Below are 15952 nucleotides of genomic sequence, written 5' to 3' on the forward strand. Positions count from 1 at the left end.
TGCAGGTTCTGTGCACGTCTGTCGTTGGTGTTTTGTTGGTGCTGCTTCATTATCAACAGTTAAGTACACAGGTAAAGAAAAGGCAATGTTTTAATTGCTTTTACATTTTTAGGAAAAAATCACAAATATTTACATTTAAAAATACTTCATCTTGTGTCTCTACAGAGATGTAAATTTTGAACTCACAGAGACATGCAGAGTAGATGATACAGACATCGCCCCCTAGTGGGCCCCAGGAATTACAGCAGAACAGAACAGAAGAGTACAAAGGGCACCGACATGATAACACAAGAAATATATTTTTTTGGTAAATAAAAAGCAAGAGTACATTAAGGTTTTACATATATGCTGGAAAAAAATTAGGATAATAGGCTAAGACAGGTTACACATAATGATTACAATTTGATATATGTGTATTTTGTTGCAAAAAAATGTTTTGGAAAAGTAGTTGATGACAAAGCTACGGCATCATACTCTCATAACATTCATTTCTCACAGGAGTCAGGTAGGAGTAAATGCTAGCATTTAGTTGGACGTGTGAGCTTGTTACATAAAATATTTTGATTTCTCTCAATAATAGGCTATTCTAGTGATTATTACTCTGCAATCTTGGCGTGCAAATATGATCAGTTAGGGAGCTGTAAGGAGTAAATTTACTGTTTTGTTGATAGTATTTTTAAATTCCTTTTCTTGATAGATATTGGGAATGTCTGAGAGGGTAAACAAGTTCCCCTAAGCAGGTAGTTTTGAATACACAGTATATACTTTACCATGCCATGGGAAATAACTGTCAGTGTTTTGTATGTTGGAGAGCTTAGTTTCATATTCAGTCCTGTGATTTAGGCCAGAGGTGGGTTGGGGGATGGATGATAGCATTACAGGCTACTGTAGATCCTCTTGATGGTGTCGCCCTCATCCTTGGCAATGATGCCCTTCTCAATGTAGGAGTCGACCTGCTGGTCCATGAAGTCCTTCAGCTTGGACAGATCATAATCTGGAAAGTCAAACAAAGAATCACAGGTTTATAAACCAGAGACCCAGATGGGAAGGATCATGAAGCTACGGTGGTTAGAAGGAGAGATCAGACATCAAAATCTTGAAGGAACTGTCTCCTTAAGACAGCACACCCAAACAAGCTGTAATCTGGTGCGGTCGTTCTTTATCATGGAGGATTGAGGTCAGAGTTAGCACATTTGTCTGGGGTTAAGAAGACACCACATACAAGCATGAAATAAGAGGGCCAAACACAATTGCCAAGTTATACTTCTTACAATGCAATGGTTCCTTACTTAATTTATTTGTACCCATAATTAGATTTGGTTTGCAGTACATGAGCCATCCATCTTGACACACATTTTACGAATAAGACAATAGACAAACATAACAAAAGTACTTCTCATATACTGAAAGAGCTCAATATATCTATGAAAAATACCTTCATTCAACTATTTTTCTGAAGTACCATTTGTATTCACCTTGCTCCAGACAAGTCATTATCTTTTAACAGAGTACCATAAGGCTGCGATAGGATGTGGCTATATTTGGAGATGAACACAACCTAATGCTGTATTATCCATCATGGTAACAAATGAGTTTCCGAGTGCAGACAAACAGCTGCTGCACCACCTCTCCCTGCTCTAACTGACTCTGAATACAGGGGGAGCAGAAGGATAGAGGACAGCCAAGAAGTCACACAACAACTTCTGTGCCTTCCAAATTACACGCAACAGCGGCAACAATTTATTGCATTGCTTCGAGATACAGTTGCTTTGCCGATGACAAACATGACGTGAGTGAGGGATTAACAGAATGTGATTAGAGGCCGCACCGGTTCTCTCAATCTTGGCTGTGAGGAGCCACGAGCCAAAACCAGGATGTTGCCTCTATGTCCATCTGCTCCTCTGGCTAATCTGTGTAGTGTGTAGGCGTATGCACAAACACACACACACACATATCCACACATTTACACAGACACACACAGACTCCGCTGAGATTGTCCTAATGGGTGCTTCTAGTAGAGTAAACACAATAAATGGCCCATCTCCGACTCTGTTACTATGACACTGTTTTTTTGCTTGAGAAGGCTTTTGTTCTCCACCAGCTGTACTTTCTACGAAGAAAAAGAAAATATATAGAGAGTAATGAGGAGAAATGTAGAGAGCACTTTAATATAAAAGTCTGATTCTGATTCTGATATGGTACAAGGTCTGCTAGAAATCTAAGTCCTGATGCTGAATCATTTTAGCTACTTAGAGTCCTGCTATGGGAAAATTGGGTGATTTTAGGAGGCATATTTTGTCTGTGTGTGTACTCATCTGGTTTGACACCATTATCTGTCTGTCTCCTCTGCCCAGATCACTGACAGGCAGGCTGGGAGGCTCCTGTTGTCCCAGACAACCACTCAACACACTTGAATGCTAATGAGGTGTCCTATATAGAGCCTGGTCGGAGATGAGCACCAAACAAAACTTCCCTGCTGCTCCGGCCCCTCTGCTCCCCTCTGCTCTGCAGTGCTATAAGCTCAGTCTCAGGTTCTTTTTTTCTTCATGCGCACACAAATCTAGGTCAAACTTTGTTTTTTCATCTGTAACTCCTCCGTCTTTGAATTGTTTTTTCTGACTCACTTGAGGCTGATTCACCTATTGATTGGTTCAGATTAGATCAGGTCTGTGAACGTTAACAGTAAATTAAAAGCTAAAACTTTGCTTTTTTGCCTGAGAAGTCCTACTGTGATGATCACCAATGGCCTGAATAGTGAGAACTCATTAACATTTCATTCTCCTCCGTTTAATTAAGCACCACTGGGCATTGATTTTACACTGTGGAGAGTCCAAACAGCAGGCATCTCCTGTTAGACGAGAGCACTGTTGGGTGTGAAACTACCACAGTTTTCACAGCTCTGCAGACTGGTGCAGTTTATGGGTCATATGCTGCTTCTTTATGAATGCTGACATTTACAGTATGGATAAGGCAGTGAATGTAAATACACACTCACAAGTGCTATACATCTTGAAATATGAGCAGACACTGATGACAAAGATGTCACAGTCTTATCATGACTTTTTAGAGTTTTTGTAAAAGAAGTGATAATTATGGACCAGGTTCAATATCTATGACTGCACCTCCTTTTCACACTCTCGCACTTGCACCTGAAAACATGCCTATGTCGAGGAACAGGTAGGAGGGAATATATGAACAGACTTTTATTTCTCTGAACAAGGCAGCTGTATCATGAGTAATTAGGACAGACTCATCAAGAATTATCCATATTCATGAGATCTGGAGAGAGGCATCTATCCCGGTATCCCACGCTCATTTAAATTGCAAATTAAGGCAAACAAAAGAGACTTCAAATTTTCTGTTCTTTAGTGTGTAGCGTCAGACCTGTCTGTGACCCACCACAGCTCGGTGAGGAGATGAGGGTTTGCAAATGAGGATGTTTTCTTGTTCAGGCTCTTAAAACTCAGCCAAGATTGGAGAGGGGAGAACAGTTTAGAGTGACTAGTTAAAATGGAAATGTTAGTGTACCCAGATATAACAGATCCTCTGTGTGCACAGATCTTTAAGTAGAAAAACAAGATTCAGATCTGTCTCATTTATGTAAAAAAAAAAAAAGGATTATGTCTCACCATCTTTGCCCTCTTCTTTGTTGTGTTTCTTCAGCCACTCAATGTTCTTCCTGATGGCCTCCAGATAAGTCTCTGACTTGCCAGGCTGATCTGAAGGCAAGGAAGAAAAGGAGATGTGAGAATTCTCTTCTCTTAATGTATTAGAAAACAGAAAATAATTGAATTTCCCTTTACTTCTACTGCAGTACATTAGCACCCACAAGAGTTTAGTTTCCACTAAAGGATGACAGTGCTATCTTAGGCTTATCAATTATTTACACCAAAAAATTTCCCTACAGCAAGACTTCTGCATTATTTTTTACATTTCAGCTGCAATGGGAAAACACTGGCAACCAGGATTTTCATATTAAAGACTTCGTAAGAGTCTCAATGTGAGAAAATGGTAGGTGACACATATATACTTCAAGTTTAACATTTAACCGCAGATCAAGCTAAAACAGTTGCTTAACCACAGATTAAATATGGATTATAACGCATGCCCTATTTTTTCCATAAATTTTATATTATGCAACTCAGTGCAGCCTGTTAACACACAGATAACACTGTTTATCTGACATTACTCAGGATTTACTTCATTTCCTGCTGAAACGAAGGTTCTGGTGGTAATCCTGCACTATGCTCTTCATTTTGCTTTTCTTTTGCATGTGTGTCTGTGTGTGTATTTGTTGTGGATTAGACTGATGAATGGGTACAGTACACTGTACAGGGGCAGAGAATAATGGCAGCTGTGACAGGCTTTCCTGTGAATGTTACTGGACTGGCCTAGTTCAAGGACAAACAGGGATTTAACTGTGATTGGCTCGGACTACGCACTGTTGTTTATTTCCTGTCAGCCTTGCCAAGTGAAAACAAAAGATCTGAAATGACCTTTCACTGAGGTGGAGTGAAGAAAAGGTTTTGCTTCATTTAAGTGATGTGGTGCAGAATTTGCTATATTTGAGAATTTTGAATTTATTTGAGACATCTGACACAAAACAAAACAATAAAACCATAATGCCAAAAAAAAAAAAAAAAACCCAACTTAAAACAAAATGTTAGTCATGTAACATTCAAGGCACATCATTTTTGAGGGGCAAGTTATTTTTAGCAAATGATCAATTCACTAAACAAAAATCTATTCATGTTTCCTCTGGTCATCAGGATTGGATAGTGGACTGACTGGTCTCAGTTGATGGCTGCTCCTCCTTGGTTGAGTCTTTCAGGTTCTCGTATTCCTTCTGCATCTTGGCGGCCTCGGCTTTGGTGTTGTCGTCCTCATCCAAGTTTTTCCCTACAGCAAAAAAATTAAAAAGTATATGGAGTGTTGAAAATTGCTGCTCTGTTGCTGGTAGAGATGCTTATAGACGTAGTTCAACATTTTGGGAAATATGCTCATTCACTTTCTGGCAGTTGTTAATTTAATTTGTAGCAGTTGTCCCCCTGTTTTCAGTCATTATGCTAAGCTTAACTAAGCTAAGTGGCTGCTGGCTGTAGTTTCATTATTAATGAACAGATTTGAGAGTGGTATTGACCCTCTCACCTGAAGCAAATATTCCCCAAAATGTCAAACTATAACACAACTAACGTTATATGTTTTCGTCCTGGCTTTGTCCCAGGTCAGAATGTATTACTTAAAACATGGTTCAGGTGCATAGCACATAATCACAACATCCACAGACAACCTCTATTTCATGTCATACCCTCTCTCTTCCCTTGTTCCTTGTCCATTACGACACTACAAACCATATTTAAACCATAACTGACAAAATAAAAACCTTTGAAAAGCTGTTAAGCCTATGTAGGTCCCCAGGGTCTAATGTACTTATCACATCTGACCATTATTTTATTGATGTCTGACATGTTTGGAGGATGATAAAGCTGTTTACCATTGGGTCCAGTGAAGTCAGGAGGCCCGAGAGACTTGCCCAGCTTGTTCTTGGTCTGCATGGCTATCATAGCATCCAGGTTCTCTGCAAGTGGGTGAAACAAGCCAAACATTTACTTTAGATTTGATCAGCATTGTGCCGTCAGTTCATTTTACACGACAATCAATGACCTCCCTCTCTCCCTCTTAAGCGTTTGAAAGTGCCACGCTGTTCCTGTGTGACTCAGAGGGTGATTATCATTAGAAAGGGGTTTCAACCAATTAATGAGAAGCAGGTTTAAGAGTGTGACGATAGTGATGAACAAAGTCTTCTTTTTTCCACTGTAATCTTCAATAATTAATTAATTTACTTATACTGCATAAGAAAAATGCTTACAGGAATGATTTATTTACAGTTCAATTACCGACATGGTGTGGTGTTTTTCCTTCCTAGATTCACATATAACGAACATCAGTAGCATCACCTCTTGAAATGTAAAGCTAGGGTTCCAGATGTATAACAAAAACAACTACATTTATTTTGGGAGTTAGTTAAATTGTAAAAAAACAAACATCTAGTGCAGGGGGTTATGTGTTTTCGTTTTTTCACAAAGGGATTAGGAAATATGAAAGAGCCCAAATCCAAGTGACTCAGGGAATAACACAGTCAGATCATACGGATCAAAGGGAGTTAAATGACAACTGGTCCTGTCTGGATTAACAAAGGGGTAAACATTATGTGGAAACAGATGTTCTGGAGATACACACATGCCAGAGATCAACGCTTCAAGTCCTCTTATTTAGCATTTGGAGGAACTTTTTAACCATTTAATACACGATTCATAACACACTATTGTGTAGTTGTACACAGTTATAAGGACATCTCCATTTACGGGGGCCTCACAATAAGAGTTTTAGTTACTGACAAATACATTCATGAATAAATAAAAATAATAACTTGTATCTGCTCAAGAATTTATTACAGTGTGGTACACACCATTTATTAAATGTTAATACTTGTGTATTAAACAAGTAATAGTATACTTAAGTGTTACTGAAGTTCTTAAGAAGGACCTCTCCAAATAGATGTGTTAACTGAATTATAACTGGAGCATTTTTGAAATTTTACCAAAATATCTTTATGCACTGACAGAACAAGACCACTTCAGTTTTTCTGACTTCAGTCCAGATCTTAAGGGAGTTTAGATATCTAGATATCAGGACACAAGGACAACAAAGAGATAAGAAAAACACTGAGGCCTGACGCAGTGCTGTAACCAAGCATCAAGGAGCATTACAATTTTGTAGCTTCCTTTTATTTCTTATTATCTAACCATCTCGCTTTCCCCTGTGCCTTCTCTGTGCATTCAAGCCGCCTCCTCCTCCCACCTGTTGCACAGTGGAAGCCCATTATTTCATCCTCTCCCTCTGCCCACCCACACACACACACACACACACACACACACACACACACACACTATCCTGCGGCCTGCATCACCCTCGGGCAGATTAGGGCTGATTGACAGCCATGTGTATTCAGTTGTGTACCTGGGTGACTCATCGGAGCCTCACGGCCAGTTGGGGAGGGGGGACATTAACATGTTGCTAGGTAATGGTGCTCCATCCATCCCATTATCTCCTCACAACCTATACTACATAAGGACAAAGGGGTTGCCTAGGAAACTCACATACTTGTGTAATGGTATAGGCCTGTTTTGTTTGGTGTGTAATGTCAGCAGTGGCCATTTGCTCAGCAGTAATGAAAACAATAGCTATCTGCTGCTAGGGGTCATCTGAAGGAGTATTGATTAATCCCTCCACAGCCTGCATAGGTCAGCCTTTGTTATAATTCTTGATTGATGCAGCACTTGCAGTGGGGTGTACACATGGTAAACCTGTTCCCATTAGCTTCAAACTGTATTTCTGATCAGTGTTAAGACTAGTTTTGAAATGATTAGTTCAGAAATCGATTGGTTAGAAAAAAAGACATCAGCTTGGGCTATAGAAATTTGTGCTGGGTATTTTTCACAATTAAAAAAATCATAAAAAAATCATTGACACATCAACCAATAATGGCAGTTATAGCATAAATAGCTAATATAAATACTGATTTTTTATATAAATAGCACAACAAAAATCCCCTCCCATTTATAAAAGAGCAAATCATTTCTATTTGTTCTGTCTGGGACTGAATGTCCCATCTGAACAGAGAGAGAGAGATGTTGGTGATGACAGCTGTCCCTTTCAGGTGCCTGACCTTTCTACTTGCTGCTGATGTGCTGGCCGGCCATAAAAACCAGCCTGGTTATGTAGGGTACCCCCTGACACTAATCTGTCTGTGCAAGCTTTATACTCCACTGCACCCACTGATGGAAACATTAGCTCGCCTGACCACCCAGAGAGCACAATGAAAAAGCCGATATCATGCGCAGAGACACAGAAATGCATGTACAATAGTTGGCTAACACAGTGGACTGAAACTGAAATTCTGAACCTTTCATCCACATGTTGAACAACTTTGCAGGTTGAAATCAATATCACAACAATATTGACATATGTATAAATATATAACATGACATAGCAAATGTATGCAAAACACATAAATTGAAACTAGAAACTCTAGATAGAAACTCTTTAGATTATTTAAAGCAATCCGCTTTCTTTAGACAACATAATTCTATGAAATAATAACATAATATGATCATATAAACATGACATGATGCCACACAAACTATTTGATAAAATAATCTTAAGTCACGGTCTACAATGCTAGCTTTTATGGGACTTTTTCCTGAACCTTTCAATCACATCAGAACTTTAAGGTGTGAATGTCACATTTGGAAAAAGCTAATAAACTGACCTTGAGTTAAGAGTATTTTGTCAAAATACTTGGCTGTTCTCAGGATCAAGAATGAGCTGTCACACTAAAGATATCAGCCTGTCATACATAATATTATTTACCACGATGCAGCAAGAAATGTGGCTTCTGTTATATTATTCCATGTCTCATGTTCTAGCACTGAATGCCCTCAACTATAAATAAACAGTGCTGGTATTGTGTTATGTCTTACCCAGATAGGACACACCCTCCTCCGGTGTTATGGTGCCGTACTTCACCATCATCTTCACAAAGTCAATCAGCGTCTTCATGATGGTGATCAGTGTCTCTCTCTCCTGAGTGTCCTGATCTGCAACAGCAAACCAAAGGACAAATTCAAAACCCAAGATCTAGCGTTGGTGTTTTGCCAATGGTAATTGGTTACTATGGTGTTAATGGCCACATTAACATCATGGTGTTTGACTGTGGGGGTCATAATGGCAGGATTATAAATAATTAGTTATGTGTGTGTGTGTGCTTCATTTGCACTTCCTGGGAAGACGTGTCAGGGTAAACAAGGGCGTACAAAACAAGCACTGACTCATCCTTTAGAACAATATCGCCATGACAACCACAGCCATCCAGTCCTAGTTCTTGATCTGAAGAACTTCTATCTTTGGATGGAGGATACTGTGAAGTGATCATTTTTTGTGGCGCTGATCTAAACCTGGTCTTACCCGAGTTGAGGCTCCTGAGCAGACGGTAGAAGTTGGGGAAGTACTGCAGGTCCTGGAGCCCGTCTTCAGGGCTCACTTCATTGCCCTCCTCAGTATCTTTGTCCCAGGTGTTGTCAGCTGCGTCGCCCCCATCTTCCTCTGCATCCCTGTCCACCTCGTCCTCAGTCTCATCGTCATCTACTTCCTCGTCCTCGTCATCGTAGCGGCGCCTGGGTGGCTCCCATGTGTCCTGGGAATGCAAGAGTATTTGTTGTTATTGTTGCCACCATTATTCTTATTATTGTTATCGTTGCCATAGCTCTTTTGTAGGTTTTTACCGTGTTTGCGTCTGAACCCTGGTCGTCCTGCTCTCCCCTGGTTTCTTGGTCATTGCTCTCCATGTCCTCAATCTCGTTGTTCCTGGCGTTTTTGGTGATGAGATCCTGGAGAGCCTCAGCCACCTGGTACTCCAAAGTATCTGCCTGGCTCTCTGTGATCTACAGAAGGACAAAGAGAAAGAGACAGATTGAGAACAATGTGGGTTGTACCAAGACGTGGTAGAAGAGAACAACATGTACTTATTATAAACCTCTATATATCACTGCTACTACGAGATCCACCTCAGGGAGCAATTTGGCCACTGACAAACTACTTATTGAGTGTCAAAAAAAAGTAATTCACAACCAGAAGTAACAAAGCACAATTCACACATCTCTGCCTTCCCCAGTGAGGAAAAACAGTGAGTGCAGAGAGAGAACGGAAGAGTTCCTGTTGAGAAAATGTCATGCTACACGCTGTGTTGAATCGAACACCGTGCAAGAGTGCAAACTCACAACCTACCAGCCCCAGTTTGAGCAGTTTGGAGACGATCCTGTCGAACACCCCTCTGTCGTCCTCCTCGTAGATCTTGTTTGCGATCTTCTGGACAATGTCCTCTGCTGTCAATGGAGTGCCGTCGACCTGACGGAAGCTCTCTGGGTCATCTGAGAGGAGACAACACGTATGTTATCACCTTCTAAACATGCTCATTAGCTGTGTGGAGGTGTAAAGGTTTAATTTTTGGAGTGACAATATTCTTGAATATTTTCCAGCGTTTCTGACAAGCGTAATTTGTAGATTTCACGTCTCCATCTTTTCTTCCTCTCCTGTGTCTCTATTGTAATGTTAAATCTGGACCTTGAAGATCTCTCAGTAATAAATGATTTGTCCTCTCATCGCATTCATCGCATGAGTACGAAATGTGCAATTGTTACAGCTTGACTCTTACATAACAACCCCCGCTGCCTCCCATATTCCACACACACACACAATAAAAATAAACAGTGCCAGAATACTTTTGCCTGTATTGACGAGTTGAATCATCAGTGATGTACTTTACCTTCAAACACCAGGCCTATTTCTGTCTCACTCTAGGAAATGAGAAATGAAAACCCGGACTATGCTTGCCAAGTTTAGATGTAGCGTAACCTGACGAGCTGCTTGTCATTGCCGGGCCGGCTGTGTGAATCAATGAAGTGTAGCACTCAGCTCTTTGTCTCTGAGTCACCACCTCACCTCAGAGACTTTGCTTTATGCTGATGATTGGACTGGATATCAAATTACATGCATATATGGTGCGCTGATGAAATCTATTGCGGGTAAAAATCAGCTTAGATGTCCAATATATAAATCTATTTTTAATGAACACACAAATATGAAGTCAAAGGTAATTGAAGGACTATATTGTATACATGTTGGGGGCACAACTCTTTCATGTCACTTTGAAATTCATCAAGATAACAAAAGATTTGTGTAAATGTTGCATATTTGGACTTTTACTACATTTTCTACATGAGCTGGAGATGACATAGTGATGCTGTTGTCTAAAAATCCAGCCCCATTTATTTACAAGTCTTCTGCAGTCTGTGAGGAGACATAGTGGCTGAGCATTTGCTTTCACAACCGTCAAGTCTAAGAGGGAGAAGATAATCTTTCTCCCTGGCGTGCACATGTTCTGTCTTTGACTCTTTCTATCTGTCTCTGCTTATCCCCATTACATGCACGTGTTTTCTCTGCCCACTCTTTCTTAAAATGTCTGCCCAGTGGCCTGCCAGTGACAGACAGAAGCACGCTGCACGAGGCCTGCCCTTGGCGATGGGGGGCAAAGGTCTCACAAGCAGAAGGACTCCGACACGACACAACACATTCAGCAACTAACCTACTGCATCTTTACCAGAGGAGGACAGGGTCTGTTAGAACAAGGTGTACTGTGACAGGTGTGCGTACCCTGGTACTTTCCGTCATCCATCCCGTTCTTGGTGGAGTCGTAGTCTTCGGCCAGACGTCGGCTCTTGGTGGAATCTGATTCATCAGGAACGTACTGATCCTGCTTCCTGACCGGTGCCTCAGCGGTCTCCTTTGATTTCTGGCCACTGGCCAGTGTCTTGAGCACAGTCAAGTCATCACGCTCCTGCTCTGACTCCGTGTCCTTGGAGGCAGTGGGACGCCTGCTCTCTGAAAGGCAGCAGAAACCAAATGACTGAACTGGGGAAATGCAAGTGGTGAAGATGAACTCCTCTACCATGGATGTGGTTGTTATTTCTGAGTACAGATGAAGCCTGTTTTACTGGAAGTGCCGCAACATGAATCCACTCAGCAGGCAGAAATAAAGTCATTAATTGATTGGAAAATAGGGTTTCCTCTTACCAGCTGACTGGACTGCAGCCTTCACACTGTCCGCCTCAGCAATCTGGGGAAATGACGAACATTAAACAAATAATTTCCACACAGGATATAAGCTCTGATTAATAATGTTTGCTGGGCTAATACCCAGGTTGTTTGACAAGTGACAATAAAGCCTATTTGGCCGGATATTGGATGAGAAAATTAGCTTTAGGACATGAACAAAGAGGAGCTTACCTGCTCTTGTAGTGGTCTTTCTTCTGTCAACTGTCTATTGTACACAGTTTTATCTGCAACAGAAAAAATGCATGTAATAATTAAACTGTTGACTCACATTCATTCATTCATTATTCATAAGCAGAACCAGATTTTGTAGGTTACAAAATGTTAACTCCACATCAATAAAAAGGCTTTGCAACAAATCTCTGAAGAGAAACTGCACTTCTATTAAAAGAAATTACAATTTTAAATTTGGATTTATTATTTTTTTCATTGACATTTAAAACATTTTTAGCTTTGAGACTGTTGTGACCGCCTCTGCTCTCCCAACTCACCACAGCAAAAGCAGAGCTAAATCGGATTACCAAACAAAAGATTAAACTGCGGCGAAAATAGACCACAGGCGGCCTAACAGGCGACCAGGCGTCGTTGAGATGGAGCAGAACTTTAAAGGCGCTGCTTTCTGCTTTATATTGTTAGTCAACAGGTTTGCAGCTGAATTTAAATTGGAGTTCCTGAAACCTACAACAAAATCCTATAAAACCTAAACAAAGATGGAGAGAAATTACTATGAAAGTCCAATAACGTGCCTTTAACTGCCCGTACGTGTACTGTACAATGTGTACAACGTGTAATGGTCAAATTTAGTTCAAATCTCTGCAGATACTTTTTAGATATTTGATGTTTTTCAGTAATTAGACGGTGAACCTTGTAGTTTTTGTTCAGGTACCATGTGCGCTGAACAGAGTGTTTAACGACCATATTGCACTTTATGGCATCTGTAAAAATCACCTTTTGTACCACTGACTGCCTCCGAGGACAGTTTTCTCTTACATTTCCACAGTGTTCTTGCATAAATGCTTTACAGCACAAGATCTCTACAATGGATTTTATCGCACGGTTACAGGCGATGCACTTGAACTCACCATCCGTTGTAGCTGTAGGTGTGGGGAAGGCAGATATCTGGCTCACTACATTCAAGGCTAGAAGCTGGAAAATGACGAAAACGCCAACGTATTTCAACGCCATTCTGATAGTTATAAGCTGACTCGAAGTGTCCAGGAGGGAGATATCTCCTGGCCGTCTTGTTCGCCCGTTGTATGGTTCCCTCCTCCGGAGAGAAAAAGTGCTGAACGTGTGGACAGCTCCGCTTCGCTCCAGCCGGCCGCTGGTGCTGAAACTACCGCGGGAGGCTGCACCCTGTAGGTACCCGCTCTGTGCACGCACCGGGCGGGGTGGGTTAGGCTGGTCAAATCTCCGCTGTGCACTGGAGCTGTTGACAGTGCTGAAACCAGGTCACCCTCTCTATAATTATAACCAGATAAGCAGGGAGGCTCTCCAAGCCCCGTGTGAGCTACAGCATCACCTGCCAAGGCAGTAATAGAGCCCTTTACAACAAGACCTGCCCCCTCTGTCCATACAGAGGAGGAGAGGGAGGAGGAAGAGGAGGAGAACACTGCAAAAAGTGTCCATCTTACAAAAACATCTCAGAGCCTGCTGAGTCTTAAAATGTTTTCATTCTTAATCATGGAAAACGAAAGCAATAAAAAATAATTTCACATATATCTAAAAGATTTAAGAATTTATAAAGAATGAAAAAAGAAGAGCTGTCCTCTCACACCATAATTCAAAACCATTTTTTGCAGGAAAACTTCAGAGTAAACAGGTGACCCTGCGCTCGAAGTACGCAGCGTTTATTTTATATCATTTGCTGTTAACCCCATGATATTGCTAAGTGTACAGCAGGTTGAACAAAATGCTGAGTTGCCTATTTTTTGCAGCGTTTGAGCAGAAAAATCCACCCATCTCGTGCGTCACACTCAACCTGCGTCATGGTTGTAGATCTTCCACTGCCCGGTCAATAGCAACCGCTATTAAAACGGCAAACAATTAGACACATAAACAAAGAGGGGAGATATATCAGGCCAGTTTTATGGCCACTTTGCTTTCATAAGCTCGAGGTATTGCTAATTAGATGTAAGCTTACGTCTGATTCTGCAGGTGTTATTAGGTCCAGTTTCCAATGGCCTATTCAGGTCCCAGAGTGAGGCTCCCAGCAAAATGAGTTTAATTTCCCTCTTTTTATTAGGCTTTAGCAGAGGGAGATACCGAGAAGTACTTTGTTTATTTAAAGGTCTTCTTATCCTAACTGGTGGTCATCTATTGTACCCATTTTAGAATCAACAGAAAGGTCTTCCTGTAGGGGTTTTAAAGTCACATGTTAAAAAACATGTGTGAAAGGAAGGGTGGGGTGTGGGACTCTTACACAGTAGGCCATCCGGATGATAGAGCATTATGATTTAGATGATGTGGCACGTCACTGTTAATCCTCTGGCCTATGACAGCCTTATGTCTGAGATTAAAATACAGCCAGGGTCATTGAATGGACACATCTTCTCTCAGGGGAGTTGCTTCACTTCACACCATGCATTTGTTTGTCATTATGATGAGCTGTAAAGAGCTTTAGTGATGGACGCTTGATATCAACACATTTCCCTCCAGTAACAGAGTGAACTTTGCTGTGGTTTAGTGTTGTTCATTGTCAATTGTTCTTTTCCCCGCACAGTATGTAGGAGTGAAGTTTTGTTAGCTTTTGCACTGTTAAGATTTAGTATCATTGTTGGCTGGCTGTGTGCCATTACTGGTTTGTGTATCTCCAATTGAGCTTGCTCTTGGGTACATTCACAGTAGAATACAATACAATATGATGATGCCAAGCTCTATCATGTGATATGATGAAACACTCCTTTCTCACAGCAGAAATATTGGCTTTCACATTAAGAAAAGCAGGTGTTACTAATAATTTCAGTTCAAGCAGCATGTACAACACCAGCAGCAAAACAGAGTTCAGTCATCATTAATTTAATTTTATACACCTGTGCTTTTCCTGCAACGTAAAAAGCAACTCATGCCAACACAGGTGCTTTCAATGACTGGCTGATTAGACCTCCAGTCAGGTCGAAGCTGTGCAGGATGCAAGACAAAAGCAGGAAGAAGTCAATTCAGTTCAGTTTGAACACGCCTGCAGAGTCCTGAGAAGAGGTCTAATCCTAATTAAAAACACTTGTGTGGGTGTGTAGAGGCTTAAAAGGATGTAAAGTAAAATTTGCTGTCATACAATATCATATGTAATGTTCAGTGAGTGAAGAAGGAAACACAGTACACAATATAAACAACATTCATAGAGCAGTAAGCACTGTATTCACTTATAACAGAATGAACAATGAAAGGTTAATGGTAGGAAGCTTTGTTCCAAGAGCATAATGAACAGTATTTACAGACTCATATAGGGGGTGGATGAAATAACAATAGCCTTAAAGGATAATCCAACACCCCTTTCTCACTGTAAAAAGTTGAACACCACAAACTTCAAAACTGTACTATCATTTTTGCACAAGTGTGTTGGGTTGTAGAATAATCATAAGTGTTTCTAATATTTTGTCTTCCCTCAGTTTATCAGTTAAGAAAACTTGTGACACTTTCTAATAATATAGACTTACTGTATCATTGTCATCTTTATCTCTGAAAATTGTTCATACTTTTAAGGTTGTAGAATTAATTCTGCCCCATCACTGTGTCCTGTGCAGTGCAGGATGGGATGTTTGCCACCCTCTGTGGGATGACTATACTTCCTGTCCTCTGCTAGCCTCAGCAGTCTAAGAACAGGAGACCTGCCAAGAGGCGGCCTTCCAGATACTCTAGTGTATCTAGTAAGAACACAAAGGACACCTCCAAGGGATATCATGTAATCATCCAAAGAACTATTAATCACCAAACTGATCAAAAGAGTGGAGATTCTGAGGTTGTGCAGTAGTTATTTTCCTCAGCTTTACACAGATTCTTTTTGTGACTATTTCTACCACCAATCCCAATCTATATTTGATTTTTCCCCACTGATATTTTCCATGTCTGTCATGCACAAAGTGTGCTATACTACTGACATCTTGTGTATAATAGCTGTAATTACACCCACCCCTCCTGTTGCTTGTTTCCTCTAGAAGCATCTTGATAAAATGCCAACATGTAAACAAATAAAACACAATTTATTCCATGGAAGAAAATAGTT

The 15952-nt window shown here is 40.7% G+C and overlaps 1 protein-coding gene across 1 annotated transcript; it reads right to left on the reverse strand.

Annotated features, from left to right (window-relative positions):
• Nucleotides 1-72: 72 nt before the first annotated feature.
• Nucleotides 73-13275, reverse strand: scg3 (secretogranin III). Its single transcript, XM_018683614.2, has 12 exons — nucleotides 12813-13275; nucleotides 11905-11957; nucleotides 11692-11734; nucleotides 11272-11499; nucleotides 9847-9989; nucleotides 9345-9503; nucleotides 9028-9256; nucleotides 8544-8660; nucleotides 5495-5578; nucleotides 4789-4899; nucleotides 3630-3719; nucleotides 73-994 (listed from the first exon to the last, which is right to left on the reverse strand). Exons 1-12 carry the CDS (start codon nucleotides 12913-12915, stop codon nucleotides 876-878), a joined length of 1479 nt encoding a protein of 492 aa, XP_018539130.1. The 5' UTR covers nucleotides 12916-13275; the 3' UTR covers nucleotides 73-875.
• Between the last annotated feature and the right edge of the window lie 2677 nt (nucleotides 13276-15952).

Source organism: Lates calcarifer, linkage group LG2 (assembly GCF_001640805.2).
Source record: "Lates calcarifer isolate ASB-BC8 linkage group LG2, TLL_Latcal_v3, whole genome shotgun sequence".
Taxonomy (NCBI): Eukaryota; Metazoa; Chordata; class Actinopteri; family Centropomidae; genus Lates; species Lates calcarifer.

What these genes read in the sequence shown, in the direction of transcription:
- scg3 (XM_018683614.2), bottom strand. Translation starts at nt 12,915, where the DNA reads ATGGCGTTGAAATACGTTGGCGTTTTCGTCATTTTCCAGCTTCTAGCC. An exon ending in ACCTACAGCTACAACGGATG is followed by an intron (nt 11,958 to 12,812) that starts GTGAGTTCAAGT and finishes TTTCTGTTGCAG; the next exon opens with ATAAAACTGTGTACAATAGA. An exon ending in GGAGGGTGTGTCCTATCTGG is followed by an intron (nt 5,579 to 8,543) that starts GTAAGACATAAC and finishes ACCCACTTGCAG; the next exon opens with AGAACCTGGATGCTATGATA.